At 38.3% G+C, this 16,758-nt stretch overlaps 1 protein-coding gene across 1 annotated transcript in view; it reads left to right on the top strand.

Annotated features, from left to right (window-relative positions):
- The first annotated feature begins 893 nt into the window (after nt 1-893).
- Nucleotides 894-16,758, top strand: part of LOC112442576 (uncharacterized) — a 60,274-nt gene continuing 44,409 nt past the window's right edge. The window contains exons 1-3 of the mRNA XM_024980571.2: nt 894-942; nt 1,629-1,733; nt 3,546-3,599. Coding sequence (XP_024836339.2) covers nt 918-942; nt 1,629-1,733; nt 3,546-3,599 — 184 coding nt within the window. The 5' untranslated portion in view covers nt 894-917. The remainder of the gene's footprint in view (nt 943-1,628; nt 1,734-3,545; nt 3,600-16,758) is intronic.

Consider the following 16,758-nt stretch of genomic DNA (forward strand, 5'->3'; position numbering starts at 1 on the left):
TTTGCTTCTGCTTTGGGAGTCATATCTAAAACACCATTTCCTAAAGTCAAGAAAATTCACACCCATATTTTTTCTAAAAGTTTTATAGTTTTAGCTCTTATATTTTGGTCTTTGATACATTTTGAGTTAATTTTTGTATATGGTTTGAGGTAGGGATCCAAAAGAATGTTGTTTTTGCATGTGAATATTTCGTTTTCCCAGCACAATTTGTTGAAAAGACTATTCTTTCCTTATTTTCACCATTGTCAAAAACCAATTGACGATATATTGGAGGACTTATTTTAGGGCTTTCAGTTCTATTTCTTTGATCTATATATTTAGCCTTATGCTAGTACCCTTCTGTGTTGATTACTGTAGCTTTGTATTTTATAAATTGGAAAGTGTGAGTCCCCAAAAGTTTTTCTTCCTTTTCAAGATTATTTTGGCTACTTGGGGTCCCTGTTTCACTGAATGCATTTTAGAATCAGACCATCAATTTCTGCAAACAAACCAGTTGGAATTTTGACAAGATTGCATTGAATCTGTAGATCAATTGGAGGAGTATTGTCATCCTCACAGTATTAGATCTTCCAATCCATGAATGTGGATATCTTTTCATTTATTTATATCTTCTTTCATTTCTCTCTACAGTGTTTCATAATTTTCAGAGTATAAGTTTTGCACTTCTTTTGTTAAATTTATTCTTAAGCATTTTACTTGTTTTGATGCTCTTGTAAATGGAACTGCTTTCTTAGTATATTTTTGAACTACTCATTGCTACTATATAAAAATAATTGATTTTGTATATGGATAAAAAGTTTAAAATTTTCTATTTCTGAAATTATTTAATTCATATTATTTTATATCTTACTAATTTTACCATTATGTGAATTATGGCTTTTCTTACAGCTGCTGGAAAGTTATATCATAATAGATTAATGAAGAGTGTGAAGTCTCTCAAAAGTAAGTAAGAAACAAAATTTTAAAGTATATTATCTAGATTCTATAAATTTATATTATCAAAGTCTTTCAGACATATCATTCAAGTATAAATCTTGTCTTTATATAATTTGTCATTTATGATTCTTTTAGCATGACTACATTCTGTCTGCTATTAACATACAATTTCTCTTACCAGTAAGTCCTGTATAGTCTTAGTTTCTTTTCAACTTCTTATCAAAAGGAAAAATTTACCCCAACCAAAAAAAGAAAAAAATCTAACCATTGTTAAAGAGCAGTGGTCAACTACACTGATAACTCACATATTAAGTCACTAAACAGAAATAACCCTATCTTTTGTGTAGAGGAATTAAGTTGTGGCCTGCAGTTCTACTTATTTAAGACCCTTAACACTGCTTTACTATGTATGCTTGTCACCAAGAATAGAAAAAGGAAATATAGATAGATAGATAGATAAAGGAAATATAATTCTCTTACATTGACTTTCTATTTGGATCTTCAAGTGGACACATTTGTTTGGGGTTTCAGCCTTTTTGAAATAAAATGATAACAAAATCATGAAATATATTATCTCTTTTGCTTTACTATGTGGTCATTAAAGTTAATACTAATAACACCTTTTAAATATTTTCCTTGTTTTCCTATTATATGACTTATTTCAAATGTTGCTTTACTGTCTCTGTCCTAAGAGGGGAAGATTAAAAAGAATAATCTCCATAAGGCTTTGGAAAATATGGGAGTCAAGCTCACAGAAGAAGAATTTGCTAAATTGTCAAAAAAGCTACAAGTTGATGGTGAGCACTAGAGATATTCTTAGGGCATTTTTTCCTGTTATCTTCTATGTGACAACCTTAAAAAATAATTATAATTGGTGCCAGATAAATACTTAAAAGCTTAGAAGAGAGCTCAATATTAAGGTGAGAGTAACCTAAGACTTGCTGGAGCAGCCGTGAAGAGGTACCCCATGTTCAAGGTAAGAGAAACCCAAGTAAGAAGGTAAGTGTTGCGAGAGGGCATCAGAGGGCAGACACACTGAAACCATAATCAAAGAAAACTAGTCAATCTAATCACACAGACCACAGCCTGGTCTAACTCAATGAAACTAAGCCCGTCATGGGGCCACCCGTGACGGGTGGATCATGGTGGAGAGGTCTGACAGAATGTGGTCCACTGGAGAAGGGAATGGCAAACCACTTTAGTATTCTTGCCTTGAGAACCCCATGAACAGTATGAAAAGGCAAAATATAGGATACTGAAAGAGGAACTCCCCAGGTCGGTAGGTGCCCAATATGCTACTGGAGATCAGTGGAGAAATTACTCCAGAAAGAATGAAGGAATGGAGCCAAAGCAAAAACGATACCCAGCTGTGGATGTGACTGGTGATAGAAGCAAGGTCTGATGCTGTAAAGAGCAATATTGCATAGGAACCTGGAATGTCAGGTCCATGAATCAAGGCAAATTGGAAGTGGTCAAACAGGAGATGGCAAGAGTGAATGTCAACATTCTAGGAATCAGCGAACTGAAATGGACTGGAATGGGTGAATTGAACTCAGATGACCATTATATCTACTACTGCGGGCAGGAATCCCTTAGAAGAAATGGAGTAGCCATCATACTCAACAAAAGAGTCCGAAATGCAATACTTGGATGCAGTCTCCAAGAAGAAATGGAGTAGCCATCATACTCAACAAAAGAGTCCCAAATGCAATACTTGGATGCAATCTCAAAAAAGACAGAATGATCTCTGTTCGTTTCCAAGGCAAACCATGCAATATCACAGTAATCCAGAAGAAATGGAGTAGCCATCATACTCAACAAAAGAGTCCGAAATGCAATACTTGGATGCAATCTCAAAAACGACAGAATGATCTCTGTTCATTTCCAAGGCAAACCATTCAATATCACAGTAATCCAAGTCTATGTCCGGCCATCCTACACTGCTCATACATAGCATGCTATCCCAGACCCATTTTGCTTATCATAGTGGTTCTCGAGCTTGAGTGTGTATAAGAATTTCTCAGACTTGATGAACCACAAATTCCTAGGCCACATACCCAGTTTCTAATTCAGTAGGTCTGAGATGGGGCCCTAGAATTCACATTTCTAACAAGTTCCCACATGATGCCTATGCAGCTGGTCTAGGAACCAGATACTTCAAGTATCACAGTATTAACTTATCTCCTACTTGTTAAAAACCCTTTCTCCTTCTCCTTCTTCTGATTAGCTCCTGCTAATTATTTTACTCATCTCAGATGTTAACCCCCACATGCTGCCTTCACTGAATGCTCCAGGCTTGATTAGGGCCTCGGTCAGATCTTTGGCAGTACCAGAATATCAGGTCAGCATCAAGGAAATTTTGATAATTATACTTATAAAACAGAAGGGCTCGCCAAAAGCCAGCCTTCTCTCTGGCCCAGAGTTTATGATCTCCAAAAAACTTTATTAATATGACATAAATCTTCAAAATCCCCAAATTTAAAGGAGTGTTCATTTAAATTTTGATGTGAGCCTAATTTAGCTGACTTTATTATACTATATGAGTAATTTATATATATTTCCTAAGATCATACCATTATTATGTGTTTCTTTTGGACTTTTACTTGTAGCAAATGGAAATGTTGATCTGCATAATTTGATGGAAGAAGTGAAAGTCATTACAGGTGAGTATAAAGTCATTATAAACCTAAGATTAGTATGGTAATTATGTTTTGCCATTAACAATAATTGTCATGTTGATTCTGCATTATACTGCTTAATGTAAATATTTGTGTAGAGTTGGACTTAGTGGTACCTATGTTTCAGTATTAAAATTTTAGTGTCATGTCTTGGTAGAAAGACTTTAATTCTCTAGAGTAGTTTTCATAAATCTTTTCTCTTGGTTAGTACAGTAAAAAAAAATCAAGTTTTGCTTCAAATTCACCTAACTGGTCCCCCAATTCTCCTGAATTTCTAGTCTCATGAAATTGGGCCATTCCTACTTACTAGAGGTTTGGAGCTTTGTTCCTTTCCAAGAAGCTACGTAGAAGCCCCAACTAAGGCAAATACTTTGAAAGACAGTCCTTCCTGGCTACTGGACCTATAACAGATTCAAGTCTCAGCTTGACCCAACTGAAGAAGTGCTGACCCTTCTAAAGGATAAAGAGATTATTCATAGAAGGAACTGCAATACTTAGCTGATATGTACTGGCAAGGACTAGGACAGCATTTCTGGGATAAGATCTTCAAGTATAACCCAGAATAGAGTGTGGAAAATGAGGCTGAGGCTGGATAGGAAGAGTTTGTTGATGTAGGTGCTTGTTCCTGTAAGTCCAGTTTTAATGCCCAGCCAAAACTACTTGGAGTGGACAGTAAACTTCTGGGTTGGCTCCTAGGAGCTTGGAAGACAATGGCCCACATCAAATTAGGTGAAAATGCCAGAACTGCCTTGATACAATGCTGAGGAGTGAACAAAAAGTTCAAATAAATTGGGTATACCAGAATGAATCTATTATGTAAGACCTGAAGATCCATCAAATAACTATGTTCCTCAAGAGGGTCTATGGAACACTATCTTTAATGAGGCAATAAGTGCATCCATCCAAATGTCCCTACCACAGGTCTCAGTGTCCAACTCCCTGTTAGAGCCATGACTGTGGTAGAGCAGACTTTCCAAGACTGCACATTCAGCTTTCTCTGAGGTTCTGCCTTTCTGACCATCAGGTCCTGATCTTGGTCTTCAACACTGTCTCTTCAAATAAAAGATGCGAGCCTCTTAAACTGCTGCCATGGAAGCCTACCCTTTACACATGCCTCAAGTTACTAAGCAACAACCATCCAATTATATTGTAAAATTAAAATTTACTCATATTTCTCAAACATTAGAGAATATTACTTGAGCCATTATATCCCCTTCTACCTGTATGTTTTTTTTGTTCAAATTTTTTAATATAAATTTATTTAATTGGAGGCTAATTACTTTACAATATTGTATTGGTTTTACAATCAATTCTCCAAAGGTGAACATCTCAGCAGTTTCAACAATACAGTGTGTTATAGGTTCCCAGGTGGCTCAGTGGTAAAGAATCGGCCTATCAATAAAGAGATGTGGGTTCAATCCCTGGGTCAGGAAGATCCCCTGGAGGAGGAAATGGCAACCCACTCTAGTATTCTTGCTAGGAAAATCCCATGGACTAGAGAAGCCTGGTGGGCTACAGTGCCTGGGGTTGCAAAGAGTTGGAAATGACTTAGCATACACATACATATGCATGTGTTAGGGATTATTACCCCTTCCCTTACACCATCAATGGAATCTTTGTTATAACCTGTCCAGCAAGACATACACCACCTTATAGTCTGCTTCTGAGGACCACTTCAAAGCCAAGTGTCCTAAATTTGGTTTTCAGAAGCAGACCCTGAGACTAGTATTTATGTGCAAGTGAATTGTTACAGAAGAGTTACCAAAGAAAACTTATATAAGGGGATGGAAGAAGCCAAGTAAAAACCCCATCTTAGACAAAGTCTTGATACCTTCAGAATAATCCCACTGAAGATCTCTGTAAATTACACCTCAGAGTTGTCCCAATCGAGATCTTTCACACTTTCCCTCAATCAGTCATTGGCTGACCCAGCCACACTTTCTTTGTTTTCTGTACAAGAGAGAAAAGCAGTCTTCAGTAGCATGAGGGTAGTCTTACAAACAAAAGCTATAGGTGCTGCTTATTGGGAGCAAAACCACACCATGGCTGGGAATGCTCAAAAATGGTAAATAGGATCTGAGAGATGTGCTCAGAACACAGGGACTACAAAAACTAAGTAATATGTAAGCCTACCCAAGGTCCGTCTAGTCAAGGCTATGGTTTTTCCAGTGGTCATGTATGGATGTGAGAGTTGGACTGTGAAGAAAGCTGAGCGCTGAAGAATTGATGCTTTTGAACTGTGGCATTGGAGAAGACTCTTGAGAGTCCCTTGGACTGCAAGGAGATCCAACCTTCCATTCTGAAGGAGATCAGCCCTGGGATTTCTTTAGAAGGAATGATGCTAAAGCTGAAACTCCAGTACTTTGGCCACCTCATGCGAAGAGTTGACTCATTGGAAAAGACTCTGATGCTGGGAGGGATTGGGGGCAGGAGAAGGGGACAACAGAGAATGAGATGGCTGGATGGCATCACTGACTCGATGGACATGAGTCTGAGTGAACTCCGGGAGTTGGTGATGGACAGGGAGGCCTGGTGTGCTGTGATTCATGGGGTTGCAAAGAATCGGACACGACTGAGCGACTGAACTGAACTGAACTGAACCCATGATTCAAGTGAGAACTCTGTGTTTAGTTATGAGACACAAGAGGAAAATGCAATGGTTATGTACTATAAGACAGAGAAAAAAGGAAAAATCATGGAGAAGAGAAGGAAAAGAATGAGATGGGTATGTTTAATATTGATAAACCACCAGCTCCTGTGTAGGTTTGCTATCAGTTCACTTCAGTCGCTCAGTTGTGTCTGACTCTTTGTGACCCCATGGACTGCAGCACGCCAGGCTTCCCTATCACCAACTCGCAGAGCTTACTCAAACTCATGTCCATCAATTCGGTGATGTCAACCAACCATCTCATCCTCTGTTGTCCCCTTCTTCTCCTGCCTTCAATCTTTTCCAGCATCAGGGTCTTTTCCAATGGGTCGGTTTTTTTCATCCGGTGGCCAAAATACTGAAGTTTCAGCTTCAGCATCAGTCCTTTCAATGAATATTCAGGACTGATTTCCTTTAGGATGGAATGGTTGGATCTCCTTGCAGTCCAAGAGACTCTCAAGAGTCTTCTCCAACACCACAGTTCAAAAGCATCAGTTCTTCGGTGCTCATCTTTCTTTATAGTCCAACTCTCACATCGGTGCATGACTACTGGAAAAGCCATAACTTTGACTAGATGGACCTTTGTTGGCAAAGTAATGTCTCTGCTTCTTAATATGTTCTCTAGGTTGGTCATAGCTTTTCTTCCAAGAAGCAAGCATTTTTAAATTTCATGGCAAAAATAAATAAATGAATAAATTTCATGGCAGCAGTCACCATCTGCAGTGATTTTGGAGCCCAGGAAAATAGAGTCTCTTACTGTTTCCATTGTTTCCCCACATATTTGCCATACTTTTGCTATACTTTTTCTAGTTTTAACTGAAAAAGTTTTTTTCTAACTATAGAGTAAATTGAATAAATTTACTCTAATGAATATAATTTTAAAGTTTTTCCTTTGTTACTCACATAGTGGATTATCACATCACTTTATCTATAACCTGCATTGAGACTTTTCTTAAAGCTTCCAGAAAGTCCAATCAAAAATTTGGTATATTGGTTATTTATATTGACATGTATAATCTACAGGATATATATTAACTAACCAAAGCAAGATGTAGAATCATCAATATAGAAAGCTACATTTTATGTAAGGAAGGAGAGGAAATAAGAACCTACATGCTTATTTTTGCAAAATCAATCTGAAACATAAATCAGAAAGTAATTTTAAAAAACAGTTCACTTGTAGGGGATTCAGGAAACACTATGAAGGGGCTAGAAGGAAGTCTGAGTATATTTCTTATTTAGTTTTAACCTAAAAATGCTTAAATATTAAAAAAAAATCAAATATTGAAGAAAAATAAATTCTAAAATTGAAAATAAAATGAAACACATGAGTCTAATTATATAACAAAGTGCTAATAGAATGATATGTGGAAGTGAAAGTCGTTCAGTCATGTCTGACTCTTTGAAACCCTATGTACTATACAGTCCATGGAATTCTCCAGGCCAGAATACTGGAGTGGGTAGCCTTTCCTTTTTCCAGGTGGTCTTCCCAACCCAGGGATCGAACTAAGGTCTCCTGCATTGCAGGTGGATTCTTTACCAACTGAGCTATCAAGGAAGCCCAATAGAATGATATAGGGAACCTAGTTATTTCAAGTGATTTCTGAAATGCAGTGCTATGACTGAACAGTGAAATATATACTAACTACAGAAAGGACTTCAAAGGAATCTTAAACTTTATTCAATAGTTTTATCATTAATAATAATATTGGAATTTAATATTGTGACTATTACAGGTAAAAGCAGAATAAAACAAATAAATATGTTAATATTCTTAGAAACTAACATGTTTCAGTTTCAGAGAAAAGAGGTACAAATATACAATCAAGAAGTTAGGAAAAATCCTGTAACTATAATTTGGATCACTACAAATTCACGGTTGTTGTTTTTTTAATTATCCTGTTTGTTTTAAAGATGAATTTCCTGTATTTTCCTTGAAAGAAAAGGACCTAGAAACAATCACATCTTAGTTTCAGTGATCATGGTTTCTCAATAAAATTTCTACTAAAAGGAACCCCAGAGCTCATTGGAGAAATTCTGCTTCCAGGTCTGGGATAGGAAAAGTACAGAGTGAGCATGGGGTACCTTTTTTCTGAAAGCAAGGTAATACTTAACGTGTTCATGTCAAAAGAAACAGGAGTAGATTCCTGCTGGTCACACTGGGGAGAACTTGAGCATAAGAAGGAAGGAGGGAGGGGAGAACATGGTGCCAAGTAGTGTAAAGTATCTTAAACGTGAGTCAGAAGTCGTAAGAAAGCAGTTGAATATGAGGTTCTCATTTGGCTTTACACCATTATCTAATCACTTCGTTATGAATATTGCTACTCCTTGTTTATATAGAGTCCACGTCATTTTTTTAAAAAACATATTTCTTTTTATTTGACAAGGTAATCAACCATGTTGCTTAGAAATGTATCCCACACTCTCAGCATTTATTTGGGGAGGAAATAGTTACTTGCAAAAAAGAAAAAGATGAACTATTTATACAGAAATTTCAGTTAACTGTTATATGATATCTCTGAGATTAAATGACAAAAAAATGAAATTTTTGTATGGTGCCTGGTACCAAAAAAAAAATTCTCCATAAAGATTAGCTATCATTATCATTAGTAGTAATAGTGAAATCTTTTTTTCTTCCAGTTTTATTGAGATATAATTGACATAGAGTTACTGTATAAGTTTGTGTTCAGCATAATGATTTGACTTACATACATCAAGAAATGGTTACCACAGTAAGTTTAGTGAACATCTATCATCTCATGTAGTTATAAAATTAAGAAAATAGAAAAAATTTCCTTGTGATCAGAAATTTTAGGCATTCTTAGCAATTTTTGTGTATAACATTCAGTAATGTTAACTATGGGCTTCCCTGGTAGCTCCGCTGGTAAAGAATCCACCTGCAATGCAGGAGAGCCCAGTTCAATTCCCTGGGAAGATTACCTGGAGAAAGGATAGGCTACTCACTCCAATATTCTTGGGTTTCCCTGGTGGCTCAGGCAGTACTAGAATCCTCCTGCAAGGCAGGAGACCTGAGTTCAATCCCTGGGTTGGGAAGATCCCCTGGAGAAGGGCATGGCAACCCACTCCTGTATTCCTGCCTGGAGAAGCCCCATGGACAGAGGGCTACTTTCATGGGACTGTAAAGAGTTGGACATGACTAAGCGACTAAGCACAGCACACAGTGCTATTAGAGTAGGAAATGGCAACCCACTCCAGTATCCTTGCCTGGAAAATCCTATGGACAGAGGAATCTGGTGGGCTACAGTGCTCACTGTATTTATCATATTGTACATTACACCCCTCATACTTATTTACATAATAATTGAAAGTTGTACCTTTTGACTGCCTTCATCATATTTCCTTTCCTTCCACACCTTGCCCCTGGTAACCACAAATCAGATCTGTTTTCCTATGAATGTGTTTGTTTTTGAAGTATAACTGACCTACAAAACTGTTTGTTCTTGTTACACAATATAGTGATTGAATATTTCTGTTTATTTTTAAGTGATCACCACAATAAGTCGTGTCACCATATGAAAACATTACATAGTTATTTACTGTATTCCCCACTCTGTACATTTAATGCCCTGTGACATATATATATATATATATATATATATATATATATATATATATGCCGGGGACCAGCCCCGGCTGATCCAGGGTATTCGAAGGAGAGACGGCGTAGGCGAAGATCAGGAAACAATTGCTTAATTAAATGTTAATTAAGTATATAAAGAGTAATAGAATGAGGATAGCTCAGTAAAATTCAGTGAAGAAAAGAGGCTGAAATAAGGATAGCTCAGTGAGGAAATTCAGTGGAGAAAAGAGGCTGAATAATTCAGCCAGAAGGTAAGAGAAAGAACGACATGGTGAGACCAAGTTTCGGTGAACAAGGCCCGTACTTTATTTTCCAAAGTAGTTTTTATACCTTAAGTTATGCATAGAGGATAATGGGGGAAGGGGTAGAGTCTTGCAGCAAACCAGGCTTTCTTCCTGCAAACTTATCATATGCAAAAGCTTAGGTGATTTGCATTATCTTCTGGCCCGGAGGCCTGTGAACATTTTAAGACCTTTTCTTCAGAAAACTTATTTTTCTCTAAAGGTGATTGGTCAGGAGCCACCCTCCAAAAGCATTAGATAAAGTTGCATTCCTACAGCGCAAAGGTGTGGTGGGCTATAACAAGAAAAAGAATTAACTCAAGGGTCCCAGGTTACAAACATTAAAGCTACTACTTACACCAATTATATTAATCAATACACTGCCAGGGACACAGCAGGTAAGGGATATGGAAACTTAGCAGCAAACATTGGCCCAACAAGTGAAAATCCCTTCACCAATACAATTTCTAATCAATCTTTTAACTACTCAAAAGAATCTGTGTTTAGACAGTTTAGAACATCTCCTGCCTCTCACAGTTGGGAGGCTCTGAACAATCACATGAGGCCGGAAAAACCTATTCAGGCAGGCTAGAGGATTTCCAAAGGAGTTTGTAGGTTAAACACTGTCACACCCAGGAATTATTAACTGGAGCTGTAAGCTAACTCTTTTTTCAGAGAGGTAGTGGGGGACAGCCCCCCGTAAAGTCAGAGGTGTAGGTGAAAGCACAAAGCAGAAAGTAGGCAGACTCTGGTTTTGGGGGTAGATTGCTCGAGAATTTCCAGGGAGACTCCTGAGGCTTGATCCCGCCTTTGCGTATGCCAAGCCTCCTTCCTCATGACCTTTGCCAGAGGCGGAGCTCGCTCCCTGCATATATATATATATATATTGCAACTGAAAGTTTGTTCCTATTAATCTCCCTTGTCTATTTCTTTTATTCCCTACCACTCCTACCACTGTCTCCTCTGGCAACCATCTCTTTGTTCTCTGTGTCTAATACTCTGTTTTTGTTTTGTTATATTTGTTTGTTTTGTTTTTTAGATTTCTCATATAAGTGAAATCATACAATATTTCTCTTTCTTTGCCTTACTTATTTCACTTAGCATTATACCTCCAGATCCATCCATGTTGCTGAAAATGTCAAGATTTTTTTATGACAGAGTAATATTCCATTTCATATATATATGTATATATTTTATGACTAAGTAATATTCCATTCCATATATATATATATATATGTATATATACCCCACATCTTCTTATCCAATCATCTCTTGATGGGCACTTAGGTTGCTTCTATATCTTGGCATTTGTAAATTTGTAAATAATGCTGCAATGAATGTGGGGGTGCATTCATCTTTCCTAAGTAGTGTTTTCATTTTCTTTGGATAAATACCCAAGAGTTAGAAGAGCAAGATCATATAATAATTGTATTTTTAATTTTTTGAGGAATCTCCATACTGTTCTCCGCAGTGGCTGCACAAATTTATATTGCTGCCAACAGTGTACAAGGGTTCACTTTTCTCTACATTCTCTCCAACACTTGTTATTTATCTCTTTGATAATAGGCTTTCCAATAGGTGTAAGGTGATAGCTCATTGTGGTTTTGATTTACATTTCCCTGTTGATTCGTGATATTGAGCATGTTCTCATATACCTGTTAGCCATCAGTGTGTCTTGATTACAAAACTGTCTGCTCAGAGCCTCTGTTCAGTTTTTTCAATTGGATTTTTTTTTTTTTTTTTTTAGTGTTGAGTTGTTTGAGTTCTTTGTGTATTTTGGATATGAACTCCTCATTGGATATATTGCTTGCAAATATCATCTCCCACTTAGTAGATGGCCTTTTCATTTGGTTGATAGTTTTTCTTTGCTGTGCAGAAGCCTTTTTGTTTAACATAGTCCCATTTGTTTACTTTTGCTTTTTTTCCCCCCCTTTTTGCTTATATTTTTGTCTCCCTTATTTGAAGAGACAGATCTGAAAGATACTGTTGAAACTTTATGTTGAAGAGCTTATTGCCTGTGTTTTCTTCTAGAAGTTTTAGGGTTTCAGGCCTTACATTTAAGCCTCTACTCCATTTTGAATTTATTTTTGTACACAGTGTGAAACAGTAGTCCAGTTTGATTCTCTTGCATGTTTTCCCAACACCATCTATTGAAGAAATTGTATTGTTCCCATTTTATATTCCCTCCTTTGTCATCTTGGGTTGCCCCAGGGGCATGGCTTAGTTTCATTGAGTTAGACAAGGCTGTGGTCCTAGTGTGATTAGATTGACTAGTTTTATGTGAGTACGGTTTCAGTGTGTCTGCCTTCTGATGCCCTCTTCCAACACCTACCGTCTTACTTGGGTTTCTCTTACCTTGGGCATGGGGTATCTCTTCACGGCTACTCCAGCAAAGCGCAGCCGCTGCTCCTTGCCTTGGACGAGGGGTATCTCCTCACCGCCTCCCTTCCTGACCTTCAACGTGGGATAGCTCCTCTAGGCCCTCCTGCGCCTGCGCAGCCACGATCCTTGGACGCCGGGTTGGTCCTCCCGGCCGCCCACCCTGACCTCGGACGCGGGGTAGCTCCTCTCGGGCCGTTCCTGCACCGTCCCAGCCTGGCACTCTCGGCCGCTGCCCATGACCTCGGACATGGGGTAACTCCTCTTGGCCGCCGCCCTTCGGGCATGGGGTCCTCCCGGCTTCTGCCCCTGACCTCGGATGTGGGGTAGCTCCTCTCGGCCGCACTAGTGCACTTAGTGCGCCGGTCGTCGCAGCCGCCTGCTCCAGGCTTCAGCAATATGTGAACCGTGAACTTCCTGATGTTCAAGCTGGTTTTAGAAAAGGCAGAGGAACCAGAGATCAAATTGCCAACATCCACGGATCATGGGAAAAGCAAGAGAGTTCCAGAAAAACATCTATTTCTGCTTTATTGACTATGCCAAAGCCTTTGACTGTGTGGATCACAATAAACTGTGAAAAATTCTGAAAGAGATGGGAATACCAGACCACCTGACCTGCCTCTTAAGAAATTTGTATGCCGGTCAGGAAGCAACAGTTAGAACTGGACATGGAACAACAGACTGGTTCCAAATAGGAAAAGGAGTACGTCAAGGCTGTATATTGTCACCCTGCTTATTTAACTTCTATGCAGAGTACATCATGAGAAACGCTGGACTGGAAGAAACACAAGCTGGAATAAAGATTGCCAGGAGAAATATCAATAACCTCAGATATGCAGATGACACCACCCTTATGGCAGAAAGTGAAGAGGAATTAAAAAGCCTCTTAATGAAGGTGAAAGTGGAGAGTGAAAAAGTTGGCTTAAAGCTCAACATTCAGAAAACGAAGATCATGGCATCCAGTCCCATCACTTCATGGGAAATAGATGGGGAAACAGTGTCGGACTTTATTTTTCTGGGCTCCAAAATCACTGCAGATGGTGACTGAAGCCATGAAATTAAAAGACGCTTACTCCTTGGAAGGAAAGTTATGACCAACCTAGACAGCATATTCAAAAGCAGAGACATTACTTTGCCAACAAAGGTCCGTCTAGTCAAGGCTATGGTTTTTCCTGTGGTCATGTATGGATGTGAGAGTTGGACCATGAAGAAGGCTGAGCACCGAAGAATTGATGCTTTTGAACTGTGGTGTTGGAGAAGACTCTTGAGAGTCCCTTGGACTGCAAGGAGATCCAACCAGTCCATTCTGAAGGAGATCAGCCCTGGGATTTCTTTGGAAGGAATGATGCTGGAGCTGAAACTCCAATACTTTGGCCACCTCATGCGAAGAGTTGACTCATTGGAAAGGACTCTGATGCTGGGAGGGATTGGGGGCAAGAGGAGAAGGGGACAACAGAGGATGAGATGGCTGGATGGCATCACTGACTCGATGGACGTGAGTCTGAGTGAACTCCGGGAGTTGGTGATGGACAGGGAGGCCTGGCGTGCTGGGATTCATGGGGTCGCAAAGAGTCGGACAGGACTGAGCGACTGAACTGAACTGAACTCCTTTGTCATAGATTACTCGGTCATATAAGTGAGAGTTCGTTTCTGGGTTCTCTATTCTGTCCCATTGATTTATGAATCCATTATTGTGCCAGTACCTTATTATTTTGATTACTGTAGCTTTGTAGTATACTTTGAAATAGGAGATGTGATACCTCCAGCTTTATCCTTCTTCCTCAAAATTGTTTGACTTGCCGATCTTTTGTGATTCCATGCAAATTTTAAAATTATTTGTTCTAGTTCAGTGAAAAAATGTCCTTTGTATTTTGATATATACCTTGATATGTGTCCTTGTTAATTTGATAGAGATTGCATTGAATCTGTAGATTGCATTGGGTAATATAACCATTTTGACAACATTGACTCTTCCAATCCACAAACACAGTATATCTGTCCATCTATTTATGTATCTTCAGTTTCTTTGATCAGCGTCTCATAGTTTTCCAAATACAAGTCTTTTACCTCTTTAGTTAGATTTATTCATAGGTATTTTATTCCTTTTGATGCAGTGGGTAAATGGGATTACTTTCTTAATTTCTCTTTTTGATACTCTGTTTTTAGCATATAGAAATGCAATAGATTTCTGTAGATTAATTTTGTATCCTGTAATTTTACAGAATTCATTGATGAGGTCTAGTAGTTTTTTGGTGATGTCACTGGAATTTTCTATGTATAGTACATGTCTTTTGCAAGCAGTGATGTTTTACTTCTTCCTTTCCAACTTAGATTTCTTCTATTTTCTTTTTGTTGTCTGATTGCAGTGACTACAACTTCCAATACTTTTGTTCAATAAAAGTAGTGAGAGTGGTCATCCTTGTCTTGTACCTAATCTTAGCTTTCAGCTTTTCACTGTTGGGGATGACGTTAGCTGTGGGCTTGTCATGTGCTGTGCTTAGTCGCTCAGTCGTGTCTGACTCTTTGCAACCCCATGAACTATAGCCCACCTGGCTCATCTGACCATGGGGATTCTCCAGGCGAGAATACTGGAGTCGGTTGCCATGCCCTCCTCCAGGGGATCTTCCCAACCCAGGGATTGAACCCAGGTCTCCCACATTGCAGGTGGATTCTTTACCATCTGAGCCACCAAGGAAGCCCATGAATACTGGAGTGGGTAGACTATCTCTTCTCCAGGGATCCTTCCCAATGCAGGAATAGAACCAGGGTCACCTGCACTGCAGATGGATTTTTTTTTTTTTTACCAACTGAGCTACCACAGAAGCCTGGGTTTGTCATATATAACCATTATTATCTTGAGCTATGTTTCTGCTATAGCCACTTTGTAGAGAGCTTTTATCATAAATAAATGTTAATTTTTTCAGAATCTTTCTCTGCATTTATTGAGTTGCTCATATGATTTTTACTCTTCAGTTTGTTAATGTGGTGTATCATATGATTAGTTTGCAGATATTGAACTGTTCTTACATTCCAGGGATAAATCCCATTTGACCATAGTGTATAATCCTTTTAATATATTGCTGAGCTTGGATTGCTAATATTTTGTTGAGGATTTTTGTGTCTATGTTCATAAGTGATACTGACTTAAAACTTTCTTTCTTGTGTGATATCTTTGTCTGGTTTTGGTATGATGGTGATACTAGCCTTGTAGAAAGAGTTCAGAAGCACTCCTTCCTCCACAAGTTTTTGAATGGTTTGAGAAGAATAGGTGTTAACTCTTCTCTGAATGTTTGGTAAAATTCACCTGCAAAGTCATCCAGTCCTAGATTTTTGTTTGTTGGGAGTTTTTTTTTTTTAATTACTGATTAATTTCATTATTGGTAATTGGGCTGTTATTATTTTTATTTCTTCCTGGTTCATTATTGGAAGATTATACTGTATGTTTCTAGGAGTTTATCCATTTCTTCTAGATTGTTCATTTTATTGGTGTGTAACTATTTGTAGTAATTTCATATGATCTCTTGTATTTTTCTGCTATCTGTTGTAACTTCTCCTTTATCATTTCTGATTTTATTGGTTTGGGCCTTCTCTTTTATTCTTGATGAATCTGACTAAAGATTTATCAAGTTGTTGTTTTTCAATGAATTAGCTCTTAGTTTCAGGGGCCAGGACCTCTCATACCTTGGGGAGAACCTCTCCAGTTGTATTCATCATCCAGTTGTGGATCTCCCATTCAGGAGTATGAATCTTAACTTTGCTACATCTCTGCCCCTCCAACCCATGTTATTGTGAGTTCCTTCTTTATATCTGTAATTGTAGAACATCTTTTCTGCTCATCTTCCAATGTTTCTCATCAATAGTTGCTCCATAATGACTCACAGACTTATAGAACAAATTTATGGTTAACAGAGGTGAAGGGTGGAAAGGTAGGGGTAGTTAGGAAATGTGGGATTGATGTGTACACAATGCTATGTTTAAAATGATAGCCAACAAGGACCTACCATATATAGCACAAGGCACTCTGCTCAATATTATGTAACAACTTAAATGGGGAAAATTTTTGAAAAAGAATAGAAACGTATATGTATAACTGAGTCACTTTGCTATACACCTGAACCATACTCCAATATGAAATTTGAAGTTAAAAAAAATACCTCTCCATAAATAGTTGTAATTTTAGTGTGCCCATGGAAGCAGGTGAGCTCAGGGTCTTCCTACTCCACTTGCTCACTCCTG

The sequence above is a fragment of the Bos taurus genome, chromosome 19 (genome assembly GCF_002263795.3).
Source record: "Bos taurus isolate L1 Dominette 01449 registration number 42190680 breed Hereford chromosome 19, ARS-UCD2.0, whole genome shotgun sequence".
NCBI lineage: Eukaryota > Metazoa > Chordata > Mammalia > Artiodactyla > Bovidae > Bos > Bos taurus.